The following is a 20,492-nucleotide window of genomic DNA, read 5'->3' as shown; positions in this document are numbered from 1 at the left end:
AAATAAAGGTGATTGTACGAATTATGTAACTGTTGAGAGGGTGTTAGCACATATTTTGTTTGCATTGGAAAACCTTATTGTTTCACATGCAACAAAAGGAAAACAAGAACTGAAGCGTCGCTGGATTCAAAACATTAGCTCTGTTTTCTCTCCACAGATGCAACCCAGACCTGCTGAGTTTCTCCAGCAATTTCTGCTTTTGTTTTCTTCAGGTCTCCAGTATCTGCAGGTATTTGTTGTATACTAACTTAGAACTGTTTAAAAATAAGAAGTTGCCTGTTCAAAACACAGACGAGGTGAATTCTCTTTCTCCCAGGAGAGTAACTGTCTTCCTGAAAAGTTTGTGGACACAGAATCTTTGAAAATATTGAATGCAAAATTGGATAGATTGAGTAAGTAGGAGGGTAAAAGGTTACCAATAGAGGGTGGGAATATAGATTATCAGTTACAATCAGGTCAGGCATAATCTAAACTAAATAGTGTAGAAGACTCAAGGGCTCGAATGGCCTACATCCAATCCGTGTTCATGTGGGTAAAATTAACTAGTATCTAGTGCCTCATGGGTGGAAGGCAAATTTCTTTCAATATTTGTTTGAGAACGGGATGGTGTTTACCTGGATGGTCTTTTTAGTTGAATATCATCAGTGTAGGTTCAACTGCCTCAACTTGGTTGGCACGCCAAATTATGGCACTGTAAAGATAAACTTGGTTATTTCCCTTCGAAAACTAGGAATTAATTGATGGCACATTGATTGGGGAAGTGGAGGAGAATAGGTTGGAAATGAAAGACCAATAGCTTTGGTCATCACTAAAGATGATTAATTACTTATCCATTGGCGGGCTCACGCTATTATATCGATGCCAGAGAATAATTGAAAAGGGAGAAGTGGTGTATTTTGAAGAAATCCTTCTATGGGTGTGGGCTAGGCTAGCATTCATTGCCTAATTTCTCGAAGGTGGAGTGAGCTGTCTTTGTGAACTGCTACAGTCCATCTGGTACAGGTACACCCACAGTGCTGTTGGGAAGTGAGTTCTAAGATTATAAAGGAGCAGCAATATATTTCCAAGTCAGAGATAACAAGGTGTAGAGCTGGATGAACACAGCAAACACCTCCGCTCGGTTCGCAATAAGCAACTGCACCTCCCAGTCGCAAACCATTTCCACTCCCCCTTCCATTCTTTAGATGACATGTCCATCATGGGCCTCCTGCAGTGCCACAATGATGCCACCTGAAGGTTGCAGGAACAGCAACTCATATTCCGCTTGGGAACCCTGCAGCTCAATGGCATCAATGTGGACTTCGCAAGCTTCAAAATCTCCCCACCCCCAACTGCATCCCAAAACCAGCCCAGCTTGTCCCTGCCTCCCTAACCTGTCCCCTCGTCCCACCTGTCCCTTCGTCCCACCTCAAGCCCCACCCCCAACTTCTACCTACTAACCTCATCTGTCATCCTTGGACTGACCTATCCCCTCCCTTCTTCCCCACCTACACTCATCTTTCCTGGCTCCTCCCCCCACCTCTGACCGGTCTATCTTCTCTCCACCTATCTTCTCGTCTATCCATCTTCTATCCACCTCCCCCTCTCTCCCTATTTATTTCAGAATCCCCTTCCCCCTCCCCCATTTCTGAAGCAAGGTCTAGGCCCGAAACATAGCTTTCCTGCTCCTCTGACGCTGCTTGGCCTGCTGTGTTCATCCAGCTCCACACCGTGTCATCTCAGATTCTCCAGCATCTGCAGTTCCTACTATCTCTGAAAATATTTCCAAGTTGGGATGGGGTATAGGGAAGGGATCTTGCAGGTGGTAATTTTCCCATATGTCTGCTACCCTTGTCCTTCTAGATAGTAGAGGGAATAGGTTTTGAAGGTGTTGTCAATGGAACCTCAGTGAGTTGCTGCGGTGCATCTTGTAGAACGTGCACGCTGCAGCTGCTGTGAGTCAGTGATGGATAATGTGCCAATCAGACAGCTTGCCTTCCCCAGGATGGTGTCAAGCTTCTCGAATATTGTTGGAGCTGCCCTCATTTAGGCAAGTGGTTGTATTCCATCACATTCCTGACTTAGAATCAGAGGATCATGCAGTACAGAAGACGCCCTTCAAGTCTGCAGCGGAATCTACGTTAGCTCCATTCTCCAGCACCTGACTTGTTGCCAAGAATATTATGACATTTCAAGTGCTCATCCTAATACTTTTTAAAGGTTGTGAGGTTTCCCTCCTCAACTAGCCTCCCAGGCAGTGCATTCCATCACCCATCTGGGTGAAAAACCCTTCCTCAAATCTAAACCTCTTGCCTTTCTCCTTAAAAACATGTCCTCCTGTTTTTAACCCTTCAAATTCCTATGGTGAATGGCTGCTTTTTATCCACACTGAGCATGCCCCTCATAATCTTTTGCACCTCAATCAGGTCCCCTTTCAGCCTCCAGCCTCTCTTCAGAGGTAAACTGCTCCACTCAAGTATCATCCTGGTGAATCTCCTCTGCACCCCTTCCAGTGCAATCACATGCTTCCTACATTTCAGTGACCAGTACTGCACATAGTACACCAGCTGTGGCCACACCAAAGTTGTGCCTTGTAGATGGTGGACAGGTTTTGTGGGGATCAGGAGGTCCATTACTTGCCACAGAATTTCTAGCCTTTGACCTCCTCTTGTAGCCACAGAATTTAAATGACTAGTCCCGCTCAGTTTCTGGTTAATGGTAACCCCCACATTGCGGAGAATTGAGTGATAGTGATGACGTTGAATGTCAAGGGGCGATAGTTAGATTCTTTCTCATTGAGATGATCATTGCCAGCCATTTGTGTGGTTCAAATGTTCCTTACCACATATCAGTCCAAGCCTGAATGGTTTCCTAGGCTTGCTGCACTTAGACACTGTTTCAGGAGAGGCATATTGTTTAAAATAACCTCACCAAAAATGAGGAAAGAGAAATTTTCCAATTCTCCTTTTAGGGTTTTGATAAAGTTCCTTAATTACCCTCAGCATTTTATTTTAATATATACTTTATTGTAAAGTTTATTGAAGGGCTTCATAAAATAATTCAAATTTGACATTGTAATATGCATGCAGATCAGATTCTTCCAATACAGAACATAAGATTCCTCAATTCACTTGCTGTTACAGCTGATATTTTCAATGAGTATTTACATCTCAGGTCAAACATTCCCTGGCGCATACAGCTCATGGGGCTTTATACATGTCCCAGCTCCTCGGTGAGAGGCTTATGTGAGGGCTGTTCTGAGGAAAGGTCACTGGGCTTGAAATGCTAATTCTGCTTTCTTTCCAAAGATGCTGCCAGACCTGCTGAGTTTCTCCAGCAATTTCAGTTTTTGTTTTGGGTTTTCAGCATCCACAGTTCTTTGTGGTATTGTAGTATTGGGGGCAGTCAATATCGCCCTGTAGTCAGTGACACTCGCTCCCCATGAACAAATAAAAATTTCAAAAGCACACAGCATCAAACTGCTCACAGTGCAATGTTATTGCTGTTACCCTGTATTGGTGGCATTGAGCTCATGTGCAGGATCAATGGATTGTAAAACCAGTATCTGAAGGTTCAGCATGATCCTGTCAGCAATTTCACAGAAAAGGCAAAACTCCGTCAATCTCTCTGAATTCCTCATGAACATGTAAAAACACTTAGACTGGAATTCATAAAAGGATCTACCCACCAGCAGAGAAATCTGGAAACCAGTAGTTATTAATAGAGAAGGATCGCTTAGAATGTTTGTTTTGCTTTTGGAAATCTTGGATCGCTTTAATCTCATAAAAGTTATGCAATGTTACAGTTTAGTTGGTAACAGATGAAATCAAAATAACTAGTTGGAGAGAAAAATCCAAACCACGCTGCGAATGGTGAACTGTCACACTCGGCTCCAAATAAGTTTGGTTTTCTTGTACATACACACCCACATCTTGAAACATAGAAGCAGCAGTGGGCTATTGAGCCCATTAAGTACGCTCTGTCATTCAATGAGATTATGGCTGATCTGATAACCTTCAACTCCACTTTCCTGCTTTTTCCCCATAACCATTACTGATTAAAAGCTGATCAGCCGACATCAGCCTTGAAAATTCTTAGTGGTCCAGCCTCAACAGCCCTCTACAGTAAAGAATTCCACAGATTCACAATCCATTGAGAGAAAAGAAAATTCTGTTCATCTCTGACCCAAATGTGCGACCCCTTATTCTGAGATTATGCCCTGTGACCAAGACTTTTTTTTATCTTCTTTCTATAGGTGTTCGAATGGGCAGTATGGGTCTTTTCCTGCAGTGTGCATTCTCAATCTTTTGTTCAGCAATAATGGACAGACTGGTGAAGGGGTTTGGTACCAAAGTAGTATACCTCGCCAGCATAGCATTTTTTACATTTTCTGCCATCATCATGTGCCTTTCGAAGAGTGTGGTCCTGGTGACAGTGATGTCTGCACTAACAGGGTTTACGTATTCAACTCTACAGATTCTGCCCTACACGTTGAACTCCCTTTATCATAAGGAAAAACAGGTTTGTGAGCAATATTCTGTCAAACTAGCATTTGACTTTTTCACATTGGGGTGTTGAACATTTCTTTTTCTTCAATAAAATATGTTTAAATAAATTGTGAGCCTATTAATGTTAGAGAATACATGTTCTAGTTAATACAGATCTCGTATGTTGTTGAATATTGAGTGAAATATATTTATCAAGCCTATTTATCAGTACGTGCAAATGTGCTTATGTTTACATTTTGGGTTTGTCATTCTTTCAAATGTGTAAAATTTCTGAGCTCAGTAATTTAGAACTTGGTGAATCCAAATGCCCTTCACAAAAAGCAAATTTGGTACACATTTCCCTTAACGCACAATGTGTGACAATTCACAAAATCTCCATTGTATAGTTACCTAAGTGTTAACATACAACTTCATTTAAGAAAAATTCAGTCGACTTATCCCTTCTCAAAAAGTTTTAGTTTTAGTTGACGTTAGTTTTCTGTAGCCTAGCACAATTCCTCTATTTGTTACCATCTCAGGTGGTTTCACTCTCATTGTATAATTGCCATTCCACCAAAAAAAGCATTTAATTATAAGTCTGTCTTTGATTTTGCACCATTTTGTATTAATCCATCCAGATGCTTCCCTTTGCAAAACAAACTATTTTTGCTGCACTTACTATCAAGTGACTGCCAAGTTCTCAGCAGTATGAACTTGTGTGCTTTTTAATTATTTCGATCTAAGTGACTAAATTAGACTTTGCTTGAAGATCATTTGTGGATCAATAACCGAGTGAAATCAACTGAGTATCCTGCTAAACAGATTAAGGCTGGAAGTTACTATTGCTACACTGTAAAGAGAAATGAGTACAACATTAGACTTCAGAACAGCCTGATTACCCTATTCCATACATTACATTGTGACCATTTCAATGTAGCAGCTCAGGGCGGTGTATAAAGCTGATGCAGAAGGAGTAAGTTAGAGTTTAGAGAATGAACACTTTTTTTTCAAATAAAGTGTACTATTTACATTGAGATTTGAGATCAGCTGATCATTCCATTCCCTGTTTGCTAACAGGGAGAAGACTTGAACCAGAGATTGTTTCCCTGGTTAACTGCAGTACATTTTTAAGTTGAATGTGTCTTAGTCGTTTTACTGTATGCCTTGAAGCGATAAGTACATGTATTATTTAAAAGATCCTAAACAACGGAATACTCAGACTAATACCAACCGGGAGAGAACCCCACCACAGGTTATAGATGTTAGGTGATTTGTGCCCCTCAGTCAAATTGTTAATTCTAATTTTAGGATGTTTATTCAATCATGTAACTAGTAATGACAATCAGGTAATCTTGTCTACAAGAATGCTCCTAGGGATGAGAAATTTCAGTTATGAAGATAGATTGGAAAAGTTGGAACTGTTCTGCTTAGAGAAGAGAAGGCTGAGAGGAAATTGGATTGATTGTTTTCAAACTGATGAGGCAGCCTGGCAGAGTAAATGGGGGGGAAACTGGCCCCTCTCATAAAAGGATCAAAAACAAGAAGGCATGTATTTTAGAGTATTCCACAAAAGAAGCAAATGCAGTGAGAGCAAAAAGAGTTTTTTCATACAATGGGTATGTTAGTCTCTGGATTGCACTACCTAGAGTGTGGTCGAGGTGGGTTCAGTTGAGTCATTCAGCAGGGCATGAGGTAATTGTTTAAATGGAAGCAATGTGCACTGTTACAAAGAAAGGACAGGAGAATGGCACTAAGTCATGTTGCTCATTTGGAGACTTGCGGCGGACTGAATGGCCTCCGTCTATATCAGAGTAATTCCGTGACATGGTCAACGCATGAAAACAGATGACAACAGCTTGGATTTATATAGCACCAATAACATAACAAAATAATTTAAAGCACTCACAGGGATCATTATCAGATAAAATTAGGCATAGTTGAGCACTAGCATAGGTGACAGATGGTCTGAGGTTTTAAGGAATGTCTCAAAGGAAGATGCAGACAGAGGTAGAGAGTTTTCAACAGAGAATCCTAGAATTTAGAGGCTGAACTACTGAAGGTGTGACCACCAATTTTGGACTGATTAATTAAAAGCGTGATGAGACCAGGGATGTGGGTGTTGCTATGATTAGTGGAGAACTGATATCTGGGAGGGTTTATGACTAAAGAAGGTTACAGAACCACCAAAAACAAGCTCATCTTTTGAGGTGAGCCCTTCCCTGCTGAAGTACTGCATCAGCTGCCTTTCTCTTTCAGATGTAGAGTGAGTTGTGTTGACTTTCATTTTTGATTTTCAGCATTTGTCACCAACCTGCTGCTATACTCCATTACTGATCTATGTTCTTCATGTTTCTGTTTCATTCGCCATGCTATTTTAGGTATATTTTTGCAAGCACAAGTTTACTGAACTTGAAGATGGCAATTGCCAGATTGAGAAAAAGGCATCTTTGCAAAATGGAATCTTGAATCATAAATCATACAATCAAAATGGAAATTTAATTACAACTGCTCCTCTACTGTCTTCCAAAGGCCCGCTGCCAGAGAGAAGCAGCATCTCACAGAACCGTGGATCTCAGTGCGAGGTCATCATGTCTGCTGGATCTACTGACAGTGAACAGTCTACTATGGGGAGGGGGATTTGCCTTGACCTAGCTATTCTGGACAGTGCCTTCCTTCTTTCTCAGGTCATTCCCTCGCTACTCATGGGAACAATTGTTCAGTTTACACAGACAGTAACTGCTTACATGATCTCCGCGGCCTTCTTTGGGACAGTGGCTATTTATTTTGCAACCAAAATAGTTTTTGATAAAAATGATTTAGAAAAGTATTTAGTGTGATGTAATGAAGGGATAATGCTGTTTCTGCTATGGGGTGGTGTAACAGTTGGAGGTGAGTGATATTGAACTCTACCGTATCATTATAAGCACAATGGTTGTCAATTAAGACCAGAATATAGAGTTAAAGGCAACTTCTTCAGAATTCTGGAGAGGTCCTTGGTTCATTGATAGTGCTATTGCTCAATAACTTTCAAGTCTGACATGAATCCATTTCACTGACTGGAGACCATACGGTTTTCATTTGGTGTTGATGCACAAACGTCTGCTTATCAAATCCTGTCACGACTCTGATTTTTAAATGAATCCATTCATTTACTTCAAAATGTCAAGTATTTTACACCACTCTAATTTTGATTTTAAAGACATTTTAATTGCTGACATGCGTAGTTAACAGAAGGCCTTAAATACACGTCTCTTGATGTGACTTCAAAACCAGATTCCTTACTGACGAGTAAAATTTGAGTCTACAGTTGCTTTTTTATAGAAAAAGGTACCAAAGCTCATATTCTGAAGATACAGTTATGCTACTTTCTCACATGATGGGTGAAGGGAAAAGCTATTGGATTCCTGCAGGCAAGCTCCCTCACTGCACATCATCAAACGACCTATACCTAACCATGTTGCATCCGTACTCCAAATTCACACTGGATAGATCACCAGGATGAAGCAGATTGTGGTCAATCGGACCCAAATGCCCATGGAATTAAACTGCTCCCTCTCCTCCATGGTAGCAGATAACTTGCCCAAGTGCAATATTGATGCCACTGGCATCTTCAAAGGCTTACATTGGGAACGGGTCCAAATGAATGTAGCAGTAAAAGAGGTGTATGAAAATGTTTAACTGAAATATTTGGGACTGGATTTTTGTGTGTGTGGGAACAATGCTATTTTATTGCCTCATATTTTAAACACTTTTTAAGACCGTACCACATCTTCCAGGTGAACTTGCATAAGCCTTTGGTGATTGAAATATTCTGTTTGCACTTACAATGGCAAGGTAGCTTTTTAATTATTAACATTGTCAAATAGTGCATAGTGCTGGCCCCTTGCCAGCAGGCTTCAGAGCTCTGTTTTCCACTGACTTTCAGAGGAGTCATCTGGCATCTGCTTAGAAGGAAGAGTGTAAGTAGAGGGGAAAGTTATCCCCGAGGTACCACCGTACACCTCAGTTGGCTTGTCCTGAGCAAATAACAAAAGGTGTTGCCATCATAAGACTAGGTCACTGTGGGAAGAGGGTTGGGATGAGCAAGGAGATCAGAAACTATGCTTTTTCTCCTTCAAGTTTCTTCCTCTTGCAGAGGGTTAGATAAAACTTTGCACCAGTTGCTTCCCATGACATGCATTTTTGTATCAGATTTTTACCCTCCGATTCAAATGCCCACAATATGGGAATGATACTCCATAAGGTCTCAGCCTTTTCCAAGGCCACAAGTCTGCTTCATCAGATTTGTGGCCGGGATATGTCTTGCACCTTACTGATCTCCACCTGCACAGCTATCATCCTTTTGATAAGCTTGTCCAGCCCGTCCATTATTCTAGACTTCATGCACTTAATGGGGTGATGTCACCTATCAACTAGACAAAACTACTGAAAGCTTCACTTACTTTAGCTCATCAGCTGAGCTAAAGTATCAGGATGTGCCCACTGATTTGCATTTCCAGCAGCTTGGATGAATGAGAGCTGAGGACACGGCAGAATGCAAATTCCAAACCAGACTGTGCGGCTGACAATGATTCCGGTTCTGCCCTTTCCCAGAATTCTGCATGTGATCCAGGAACAGACACAATATGTTGTTTTGATTGCAAACACAACCTGAATATGCCTTGTCCATAACTCAAGGCTGTCTCGGTGAATAGAAATTGTTTTGAGTGAGGAGGAAAAATAATTTGAAGAAAAAGCAGATAAAAGTTGATGTAAATCCCGTGTTGATTATGGAAAGTGTCCTGTTGATGTGCCAATATCTTGAATGTTTCATCATTAATTTGCGTAATCATAACACTATGCTACAATCTTAGACAATAGACAATAGACTTCTGACTTGATTTTTAAAATCACTCCAATCTCGGCAGGGATTAATTGCCAGTAAAATGTGCCTTCTTTAAGCATTCCTTAAACTTTTATTAAAACACTAGAGGTAGAAGCTTTATTGCAGTCCAGTACACATGGTTCAATTCTGGCATAATTCAGTAAATCCCATGTGTCTACAAAGTCATTAATCGCTATTTAGTCTATCTGCATTTTTTAAAAAAAGCCAAAAAAATCAATAATGATGAACGAATATTTTTAATCTGAAACATTTTTTTAGCCATTTTAATCTTTTTAACCTATTTTTAATGAGCTCCATGCTCGTGAATTTACTCATTTGGTGAGGTGGGAGGTGTATCTCGGGGACAGAACCCTCGTGCATACAGAGGAATGATTGTACAAGGTTTAAAATGGACCCAGTACCCTAAATTGCAGACAGGTTCATGCACCTTTGGAAAGATTAGCAATTCTCAACACTAAAGCTTTGGATGTTCAGTATTAGTTGCAGCATTTCACTTTTTGTGTTGCTTTTAGATCATAGATATGCAACTTTGGTGGTGACAGGTGTCATACCCCTGTGTACACTAAGGTACAGTGAAAAGTGTCACACCACAGTAGGTACTTCAGGCAGGAATGTTTTCAATTTCTGTACAATTGGTCATTTAAACAAAAATTATAATTGGTCTCCTTCATGACCTGTGGTCTATATTCCCTATACATCAAGAAATCTCACTGTAGTCACTGGTTGCAGAGTCAAGGATATTTTTGGTTAGGTAGAGTGGAGCATTGCAGCGTAACAATTGGACTGCAGTAATATTTTGTAGCCCTAACCTAAATCTCATAATTCAATAATAGCAAAATCTAACATTCTCAAACATGGCATCATTTCATACTGTGGTATACTCTTCCACGTGACTGCCCTCCTGTCTTTTTATGAGCTTTCCAACCAGTCACTTTCCCAGTTTTTCCTCAATGTCTCCAACCTCTTCCTTCTTTGTTGAGGCTGTAAATCATTTGACAAGATGCTCCACAAACCTAGCAGGCCATTCTCACAGGATGGGTTCATGAAACCCCCCCCTTGACAGATCTCCAAGTTGGTGGGCCCATATCCTGGTAATTGGCAGGATGTCTAAGATGTCTGAAGGACTTCCAAGAAGTGAAACAGAAGAAATTTCATTTTTGTTTTGTTCATATGAAAATATAATGCTTTTGACATTTCAAGCATTTCAACTGAACTTGGGTAGGAGTAAAGAACATTTGTTGTACTTCAGGACCATTAGCACTGTAATACAGCACCCCATTGCTGTATTCAACAATGCTGGTAAATCATCCAGGGATCTAACATTGTCCATCTGAACTGATGGCTTGCCTTTTTTATTGTCCTGCACCAGTAAGAAGATTAATGTTGAAAAGTAACCCTCATTTATGGGTGTGTTTCTGAATGTTATTCACAAGTCATGTACACAACTACGTTAACATTTTAGTGTCTGTATCACTCACCTCTGGCTGACTTTAGGTCTCTAAATTGATTGCTACATTATAGAAATGTATAATTCATTTGGGGGAAAAAGGTATATTATTTTTTGGTAGAATAATTTTGCCTTAAAAAATCTATTTTTGTTAAAATTGCTGACCTTGCAACTGTTTAAAAAGTCTATGAATACTGTATTTATACTGTAGAGATATTTTGTACAGTGACAATTTATATCCCTTATATAAAGGAACAGGAGTCCACAGGAATATGGAAGCTGCTGTATTTTTCTCCATTGAGGACCTGTTGATGATCTAACTTTTTTTGCTTTTGGCAACAATGTCTTCACTTGGATCACAACTGAACAAAGGCCTTGTAGGAGAATCAGATCCATTGATGTTTACAACACAGCAGGAGGCCATGAATCCCACTGTGTCTGTGCAGGATCTTTGCTGGACCAATCCAAAACTAATCCTATTGCCTTGCTGTGCATCCATATGGAATCGCCTCATCCTCTGCTTCAGCTAATTAATTGATTTTTCCTTCAAAGGTACAATGGTTTTTGCCTCGAGCATTCCAGACTGCAGCATAATCCTTTTGCATTCCCTCTATCAGAATTCTCAATAAATCTCTTTCTTGTTCTTCTCTGCTCTAAGTGGAAATAACTCCTCCAACTCAAATCTCCCCGAGATACCCATCATTGTTCTTAAAACTTTCTGTTCTATCCCTTCTCCTCATTCCTGGTGCTGGCTGCACATTTACCAAACTAGTGCATCTATTGCATTAAATTATTGATATATAGAAATGAGTTGTGACTACTCTAACACTGGTGTTATTAAGGTTAAAGCTCCACAAGTATTCATCAGGAAAAGAAAAGCTGGTGCGGGATCAGTTTAGAGTGAGGTAGAGTGCTGGAATTGTAGAGGCAATTCAGGCCACTAATCTTCACAACTAGCTTTTCAGCAACTTTACAGATCTGATGCACATCTCCAACAAAAAAAAAGTTCTGTCAAACATAGTTTGCTGTTCTTGTCATCTCACTTTCTCTTTACTCTCATTCCATAAGCATTTGTGCTAACTCTTAGCCAATCTGGCTGGTTTCTTAAGTAAATTCACAAATAAAACAAAGAGCTGCGGATGCTAACTGAAATTTTGGGAGAAACTCAGCAGGTCTGGCAGCAGCTGTGGCAGTTCAGCACCTCCTTCCATGTCTATTACCCACCTCCAAAGCCCAACTTCAGTCATGATTTGAATTGCTTTCAGCAGAGCTAATCCATTCTCCACTACTCAGTCTCCATTATCACCCATTTAGCTACTGTTCTTCCATGGTTTACCCTCAACAATCCCTTTGACTGCCTATCTTTTTTGTTTCCCTCTCTCTGACTCACTTTGGGTCCTGTCTCCACCTATCCACTCACTCCTTTACCTCTCCACTCCCTGCCATCCACATAAGTACCCTTTTTCATTGTTGCTTCTAGTTCTGAAATGGGTTCAGGATATGAAACATTAACTCTGCTTTCTCTCCACAGGTGCTGCCAGACCTGCTGAGTTTCTCTAATAATTTCAATTTTTGTTAGATTCTTTTACTTCTCTTTCTCTTAACTATCCCCTCCCTTTCCCCTCAGAACCTGTAAAACATGTGACCATGTCAGAAGTGGCAAGTAATAAATCTCAGGCTGGATAATTTGGTGAGCCCAACACAGAGGGAAGGTAGCGCGGGAGAAAAACTAATCCAAAACTCAGTGCAAGCGTGCAGGGAGTTCAATCCCACCATGGCAGCAGGGGTACTTTTTAATTCAATCAATGAAATAAATCTGGAGTAAAAAAAACTCGTATCAACATTGGTGACTGAATTGTGTTGTGGCAAAAATGTATCTGGATTCATTAATGTCCTTTAGGGAGCAAAATCTGCCATTCTTATTGAACCTTTCACCCTTGTTGGAAATGGCTTATAAGTGATTGATTCTTAAGTGCTGTCCAGAGTGGCTTGATAACCCATTCACCTGTATCAAACCGTCATGGTTGGGTATAATCTGAATAATGTGGCACTGCAGGAGTCCCTTCGCTACACAAATTGCAGTTTTTCAAGAAGGTCACCAATCACTTTCTTTTCCAGGGCAATAAATGCCCATCCTGCCAGCAACTCTCCCATCTCCAAATTAAGTAAAAGAATAATCTGCCTGCTGACATTTACAGGCAGATTTCATGTGCATCATCTCATTGAATTTGTATTTCGCAGGTTTTCATCCCAATTTCTCCTCCTCCCTTTCCGTCATAACGTGCATCACACAGATGCTCCTTGCAATGGTCATTCAAGTGGCTGTTTTTCAGCTAATCTCAGCCCTCCCCAGTTGAGAGTGCAGAAACCACTTTGAGAGTCCTTTCATAAAGATCAGCCAGCTGGAGGCTTCCAAAAGCTCCGGGGCAGCAATGGCGGTAGAGGACCTCCCCTCTGCTCCACCCCTCCTCACCCCAAAGCCCACTGTCACTCTCAGAGGTCTTTTTCCATCTGCTGTTCCCCAACACTTTGCACACCATCACTCCCACTTTTACAGTCCTCTTTCCCACCAAACAACCTCCCTGCACAACTCCAAAACGAAGACTGACTTGTGACAATGTTCAAGCCTCAAAATGGTGGTATCCTGGGGGAAAAAACTGAGATTATTATTTGTGAAGTCAAAGACTATTTTGCCAATAAATGTACATTCTATTCTTTACTGAAATGTGGAATCCTGGCCAGGATTTTACTGCAAACCTGATTTCAATTTTCAACTTAAGGGTGAGTTTCTTGTAATGCTCTTCTATGTAGACAAATCTTAAACCCAAGCAAAGTTGGGTTAACACACTGATAAACCCGCCTAAGCTGTTGAAACTTCTATTTTGGCTTAAGTGGATTGACCGTCTCATTGCTTTATTTTCAAAATACCCCCAAGCCCAAACTAAAGGCTGTCATGGAGTCTTGGAGGAAGTGCATTGGCTGCAACAGGAGTGAGTAAGTATGAGAGATAGAGACTAGAGATTGTCTTTGGCAGAGAGGTGATAGAGATGGAACAGTTTGGTGGCGGGGTTAATGGGAGGGATTGCATTTTGGATGTCAGCAGGTGCCAAAAAAAGCGGCATTCAAGGAAAGGAAAGGTCTGGCAGGGAGCAGAGGTAAAGTAGAGTGGCTAAAATGGAGTGGGTTCCAGCGAGAATAGACCAGCTTATTTTCTCAACAGTTTTACTGAGTGATGGTGTTTTCTGTGTAGCATGGTCAGTTAACAGCATTAGTGCAATCATACAGTATTACAAAGACAAATTATAAATAATATATACCATAGATCTATAGCTTGCTTAAACTTTAATACAAGATTAGACACTTCTATAAATCAAAGGGTTATGTTTTCAAGGTTTCTTGCTAATTCCAACAGCAATTAATATATTTTAATATTTATTCAATGACTTTGGTTCTGAGCTGAGGTATATAATGACACAAAAAATGTGAAGATTGGGTGTGTTCTGAGGATCCTGTTACTTTGAACAACCCCTTGCTGTTAAAGCTCAGCTCTGCCTACTTTGTGCTAATGATATGAGGTTTGATAGATTCTGTCATTTGAATTTTAAACTTGTATAAAAGTACATTTTTAGAAATGCTGCAATGTAGTTTTATTTTTCTGTCATCGGATAGGTTTTAAAATATAACTTATAAATGGACTGAAGAAACTGGATACATGAATGTATTCTTGAGAATATCAACATTACTTATTTCCTACCAAAGCACCTTAGTGCTGAAAACTTAATTCGACAGTTTGGCTCTATTTGACTAAATGAAGTGATAAGATTTTAACCTTGAATATTTCACCCCGCTGCTTAATTGGTAACTGTTTTGATCTCTGGTTTCTCCCATTCTGTTCCAAATTAGAGACACAGAGGGATATGTAATGTAAATATCATTCTCCCCTCTTTTTAATTGTTTTTATCTCATTGCCTTCTCTCTCTCTTTCTTCAGTGCTTTCTCCATTCACATCTGTCCCTTTATTGCTGCAGTTAAGATCATAAACTACATGATCTAGGGTAGTCAGACTTTTATCCCTCCACTCTCTGATATCCTCTCTGCAGAGTTTCAAATGCTTCATTGCTTTGTTAATCATGGAGATATGACTGGATAAGATCCTTTTGTCTTTTTAAGAAGAGTGTGTGGTGTTCAGTGGTACAAAACAAGAGACATGCAGCTCATGTCCAAATTTATGTTCATCCCTGTAAAACACTAAGTGTTAATATATCACTCTAATTGTGTACAATTTGTCCATTGCAATAAATATACTTGTACCATGCTCAAACCAAATTCTCTTGCCTCAGAATTTCTTACTGTTGCAGTTTATTTAAAAAAACTTTTCAGCCAAGTGTAGAGAGGAAGGTTATCAAAGGATACACATTAGTCAGAAAGTTGAGCAGCGAAATAGCAGATGGAATTTAATCAGGACAAGTGCATTTTGGGTCATTTTAGGAAGTCAAAGAGGAAAGTGTAGAGTAAATGGCAGGGCACTTAGAGTATTGATGTACTGAGGGATCTTGGGGTCCAAGTCCATAGCTCCCTGAAAGTGGTAACACAGATGTATAAGGTGGTAAAGAAGGTATATGGCGTGGTTGCCTTCATTGATTGGTGCATTCAATATAAAAGTTGGCAAGTCATGTTGCAGTTGTATAAAGCTTTATTTAGGCCAGACCTGGAGCATTGCGCATAGTTCTGGTCCCCACACTTGAGGAAGTATGTAGAGCCTTTGGAGAGGGTGCAAAAGAGCTTTATCAGGATGTTGTCTGGATTAGAGAGTATTAACTATAAGGAGAGGTTGGACAAACTTGGATTTTGCTAGAGTGTCAGAGGCTGAGGGGTGACCTGATTGAAGTATATAAAATGACCAGAGGCTTAGAGAGGGTGGATATTTTGAAATCTTTTTCCCAGGCTGGAAATGTCAAATACTAAGGGGCTTACATTTAAGGTGAGAGGGAAATGTGTTAGGGAGATGTGCAAGTTTTTTTACATAGTGGGTAATAGGTGCCTGGAACCCACTTCCAGGGGAACTGATAGAAGAAAGTATGTTAGCAAAGTTTAAGAGGCATTTAGACTGATGCATTAGCAAACAGGGAATAGAGGGATATGGACTATGTGCAGGCAGATGGGATTAGTTTAGAGTGGCATCTTGGTTGGCATAGATATAGTGGGTTGAAGGGCCTGTTCCTGTGCTGTAATATTGTATGTTCTATGTACAACATCAAAAATATTCAAACTTCCATGTCCGAACTGCCACTCATGAGGAAGAGTCTTGCAACTGTTTGATCACGTAATAAGATGAAGACTAACTGCTGTGTTGATATTTCTTGCACATTCCCATCACTACATTCAAATTCCTGAACGCAATACCCGGTGACTCAAATTGGAGATGAGCCAGTCAACCAATAGTTTTATATAATCTTGTGCTCATCATTTGTAATTGCCAAAATTCTGAAACACACTTTTAATAGCTCACTTTATGTTCTTTTACCTGGCATTTTCAGGGATAGAACCCATTTAAGTAGTTTGGCACCATCCTGAAAAAACAGAGGAATGCAACATGAATTAAAGGTTTACATGGAACATAGGGCCTTTGCAGCAGATGTTTGTCATAGTGAGTTAAGCACTGAAACATTTACCAATCTGGAAAAGAATATCTTGCCTTTCTCAGACAGTGTTTGTAATATACTTTGGAACATCTGGAAATTGTGAAAGCTGGTATCTATATGTATGTCTGTCTGTCTTTTGTTAAAACGCTATGTATTGCCTCTGCTGAGCCTGAGTCCTGGAGTCTGATTTCTTGTATTCACCACAGTTCCTGGGCAGTGTCAATGTGATGACAAGCTTACTTAAATAATAATCAGATGACTGATTCAAAGGTACTAGCAACTCACTATTGTTGAAACTTAGAGTTTACTACAAAAGTCTTGGGAAAACAGTATCTACCCTGTTGCAATTGTCACAATTTTTAGATTATGCCTTGATCTTCTACCTCAATGCCATTTGCTGCTACTGTCCCCATATCTCTTCTTGTTATCAGTATCTAGAAAGCTATTAATTTATATCTTGAATTTAGCTTCACGAACACACTCTAGGGTATAGCTGTCATGTGACATTGCCTCCCTGCATTTGTTCTGATGGACAAATCAACTTATGTTATATCGCTTTCCTTTTCTAAAAACAAATTCTTTCATGCATACCTAAGTTTTGTTTGTCAATATGCTGGCAAAACTTGAGTATTGTCAACACAAAGGAGCAACCAACATGGTGTACCACATCCACAGACACAGAATTTGCCCTCAGTTAGAGGAATGTGAATTCAGCTTGGCGTCCAGATATTGGACAGAAATCCTTGTCAGCAACTCGTATTGCTGGCAGTTCTAACATTAAAAAAAATCCTAGGTTAGTTCAGATTTTATTTTCCATGATTGTGTACATATTTTCAATGCATGATAGATTGGAAATATAATGCCATTGGAGATTGTAAATGGAAATTGTTAAACGATATAAATAAGGACCCCACTGCTTCTGGTCAGTCAGAAACTTCAATGTTGGAAAGGTGATAAATGCTGGAGGAGGGTATACGTTGCCATTACAGGAATTGGGATTTGGATGCAATATATTTTGTAGATTAATTAAAATATAGATAAATAAATATAACTCTGTATGTAATTTGAGGTAGCAGCAATGCATTCTATGCAGATGTGCCGGAGTAAATGCTGGAAGAAAAAAAGCTCAATGTAAAGATTGTATCAGTGATAATGGGAACTGCAGATGCTGGAGAATCCAAGATAATAAAGTGTGAAGCTGGATGAACACAGCAGGCCCAGCGGCATCTCAGGAGCACAAAAGCTGACGTTTCAGGCCTAGACCCTTCATCAGAGAGGGGGATGGGGAGAGGGCTCTGGAATAAATAGGGAGAGAGGGGGAGGCGGACGGAAGATGGAGAGAAAAGAAGATAGGTGGAGAGGAGAGTATAGGTGGGGAGGTAGGGAGGGGATAGGTCAGTCCAGGGAAGATGGACAGGTCAAGGAGGTGGGATGAGGTTAGTAGGTAGGAGATGGAGGTGCGGCTTGGGAGGAAGAGATGGGTGAGGGGAAGAACAGGTTAGGGAGGCAGAGACAGGTTGGACTGGTTTTGGGATGCAGTGGGTGGAGGGGAAGAGCTGGGCTGGTTGTGTGGTGCAGTGGGGGGAGGGGATGAACTGGGCTGGTTTTGGGATGCGGTGGGGGAAGGGGAGATTTTGAAGCTGGTGAAGTCCACATTGATACCATTGGGCTGCACGGTTCCCAAGCGGAATATGAGTTCCTGTTCCTGCAACCTTCGGGTGGCATCAATGTGGCACTGCAGGAGGCCCATGATGGACATGTCATCTAAAGAATGGGAGGGGGGGATGGAAATGGTTTGCGACTGGGAGGTGCAGTTGTTTATTGCGAACTGAGCGGAGGTGTTCTGCAAAGCGGTCCCCAAGTCTCCGCTTGGTTTCCCCAATGTAGAGGAAGCCACACCGGGTACAGTGGATGCAGTATACCACATTGGCAGATGTGCAGGTGAACCTCTGCTTAATGTGGAAAGTCATCTTGGGGCCTGGGATAGGGATGAGGGAGGTGGTGTGGGGGCAAGTGTAGCATTTCCTGTGGTTGCAGGGGAAGGTGCCGGCTGTGCTGGGGTTGGAGGGCAGTGTGGAGCGAACAAGGGAGTCACGGAGAGAGTGGTCTCTCCGGAAAGCAGACGGGTGGGGATGGAAAAATGTCTTGGGTGGTGGGGTCGGATTGTAGATGGCGGAAGTGTCGGAGGATGATGCGTTGTATCCGGAGATTGGTGGGGTGGTGTGTGAGAACGAGGGGGATCCTCTTTGGACGGTTGTGGCGGGTGCGGGGTGTGAGGGATGTGTTGCGGGAAATGCGGGAGACGTGGTCAAGGGCGTTCTCGACCAATGTGGGGGGGAAAGTTGTGGTCCTTGAAGAACTTGGACATCTGGGATGTGCGGGAGTGGAATGCCTCATCGTGGGAGCAGATGCAGCGGAGGTGGAGGAATTGGGAATAGGGGATGGAATTTTTGCAGGAGGGTGGGTGGGAGGAGGTGTATTCAAGGTAGCTGTGGGAGTCGGTGGGCTTGAAATGGACAACAGTTACAAGCTGGTTGCCTGAGATGGAGACTTAGAGGTCCATGAAGGTGAGGAATGTGCTGGAGATGGCCCAGGTGAACTGAAGGTTGGGGTGGAAGGTGTTGGTGAAGTGGATGAACTGTTCGAGCTCCTCTGGGGAGCAAGAGGCGGTGCCGATACAGTCATCAATGTAACGGAGGAAGAGGTGGGGTTTGGGGCCTGTGTAGGTGAGGAAGAGGGACTGTTCCACGTAACCTGCAAAGAGGCAGGCATAGCTGGGGCCCATGTGGGTGCCCATGGCCACCCCTTTAGTCTGTAGGAAGTGGGAGGAATTGAAAGAGAAGTTGTTGAGGGTGAGGACAAGTCTGGCCAGGCGGATGAGGGTGTCGGTGGAGTGGGACTGGTCGGGCCTGCGGGACAGGAAGGAGCGGAGGGCGTTGAGGCCATCTGCATGCGGAATGCAGGTGTATAGGGACTGGGCATCCATGGTGAAAATGAGGTGTTGGGGGCCAGGGAATTGGAAGTCCTGGAGGAGCTGGAGGGTGTGGGTGGTGTCACGGACGTAGGTGGGGAGTTCCTTGACCAAAGGGGAGAAAATGGAGTCCAGATAGGTGGAGATGAGTTCGGTGGGGCAGGAGCAGGCTGAGATGATGGGTCAACCAGGGCAGGCAGGTTTGTGGATTTTGGGAAGGAGATAGAAACGGGCCGTGCGGGGTTGGGGAACAATGAGGTTGGAGGCTGTGGGTGGGAGGTCCCCTGAGGTGATGAGGTCATGAATGGTGTTGGAGATGATGGTTTGGTTCTCGGGTGTGGGGTCATGATCGAGGGGGCGGTAGGAGGTGGTGTCGGAGAGTTGGCGTTTGTCCTCGGCGATGTAGAGGTCAGTGCGCCATACTACCACTGCGCCACCCTTGTCTGCGGGTTTGATGGTGAGGTTGGGGTTCGACCGGAGGGAGCGGAGGGCTGCCCATTCTGCGGGGGAGAGGTTGGAGTCGGTGAGAGGGGTGGAGAGGTTGAGGCAGTTAATGTCTCGACGGCAGTTAGAGACGAAGAGGTCGAGGGAAAGTAGGAGGCCTGGGGGTGGTGTCCAGGAGGAGGACTTGTGTTGGAAGTGGGTGAAGGGGTCAGTGGAGAGAGGGTTAAGCTCCCGGTTGAAGAAGTAGGCGTGGAGGCGAAGGCGGCGGAAAAACTGTTCTATGTCCAACCGTGCCTGGTATTCATTGATGTCTGGTTATAGGGGGACAAAGGTGAGCCCCTTACTAAGGACTGACCGTTCGTCCTCGGTTAGTGGGAGGTCTGGGGGAAGGTGAAGATGCGGCAGGGTTCAGTGTAGCTGTCTCCTCTGGGGTTGCTGGTTGTGGAGGTTGTGGGCGGAGCGATGAGGTCGTCGGCCGTGGGCGGGGTTCCGTCGGCGTTGGCCATGGGCAGGGTTCCGTCGGCGGTTGGAGGAGCGGGGTGGGCAGCAGCAGTGAGTGTGGTGTATGAGGTGTTGTAACTGGAAGTGGAGGTGGTGACTGCAGCAGCGGTCCCGGAAGTGGTGTGGCCGGCGGAGG

General features: G+C 42.4%; 1 protein-coding gene across 5 annotated transcripts in view; it reads left to right on the top strand.

The window, feature by feature from the left end:
- The window catches only part of slc45a3 (solute carrier family 45 member 3), a 131,483-nt gene extending 116,365 nt beyond the window's left edge, over positions 1 to 15,118 (top strand). For all 5 annotated transcript variants that reach the window (XM_048553248.2, XM_048553246.2, XM_048553250.2 and 2 more), the window contains 2 exons: positions 4,235 to 4,500; positions 6,845 to 15,118. In XM_048553248.2, the coding sequence (XP_048409205.1) occupies positions 4,235 to 4,500; positions 6,845 to 7,303 (725 nt within the window). In that variant the 3' untranslated portion in view covers positions 7,304 to 15,118. The remainder of the gene's footprint in view (positions 1 to 4,234; positions 4,501 to 6,844) is intronic.
- Positions 15,119 to 20,492: the final 5,374 nt, after the last annotated feature.

This window comes from Stegostoma tigrinum, chromosome 21, assembly GCF_030684315.1.
Source record: "Stegostoma tigrinum isolate sSteTig4 chromosome 21, sSteTig4.hap1, whole genome shotgun sequence".
Classification (NCBI taxonomy): domain Eukaryota; kingdom Metazoa; phylum Chordata; class Chondrichthyes; order Orectolobiformes; family Stegostomatidae; genus Stegostoma; species Stegostoma tigrinum.
Note: the sequence above shows the minus strand (reverse complement) of the source record. Positions and strands in the feature narration are given on the sequence as shown.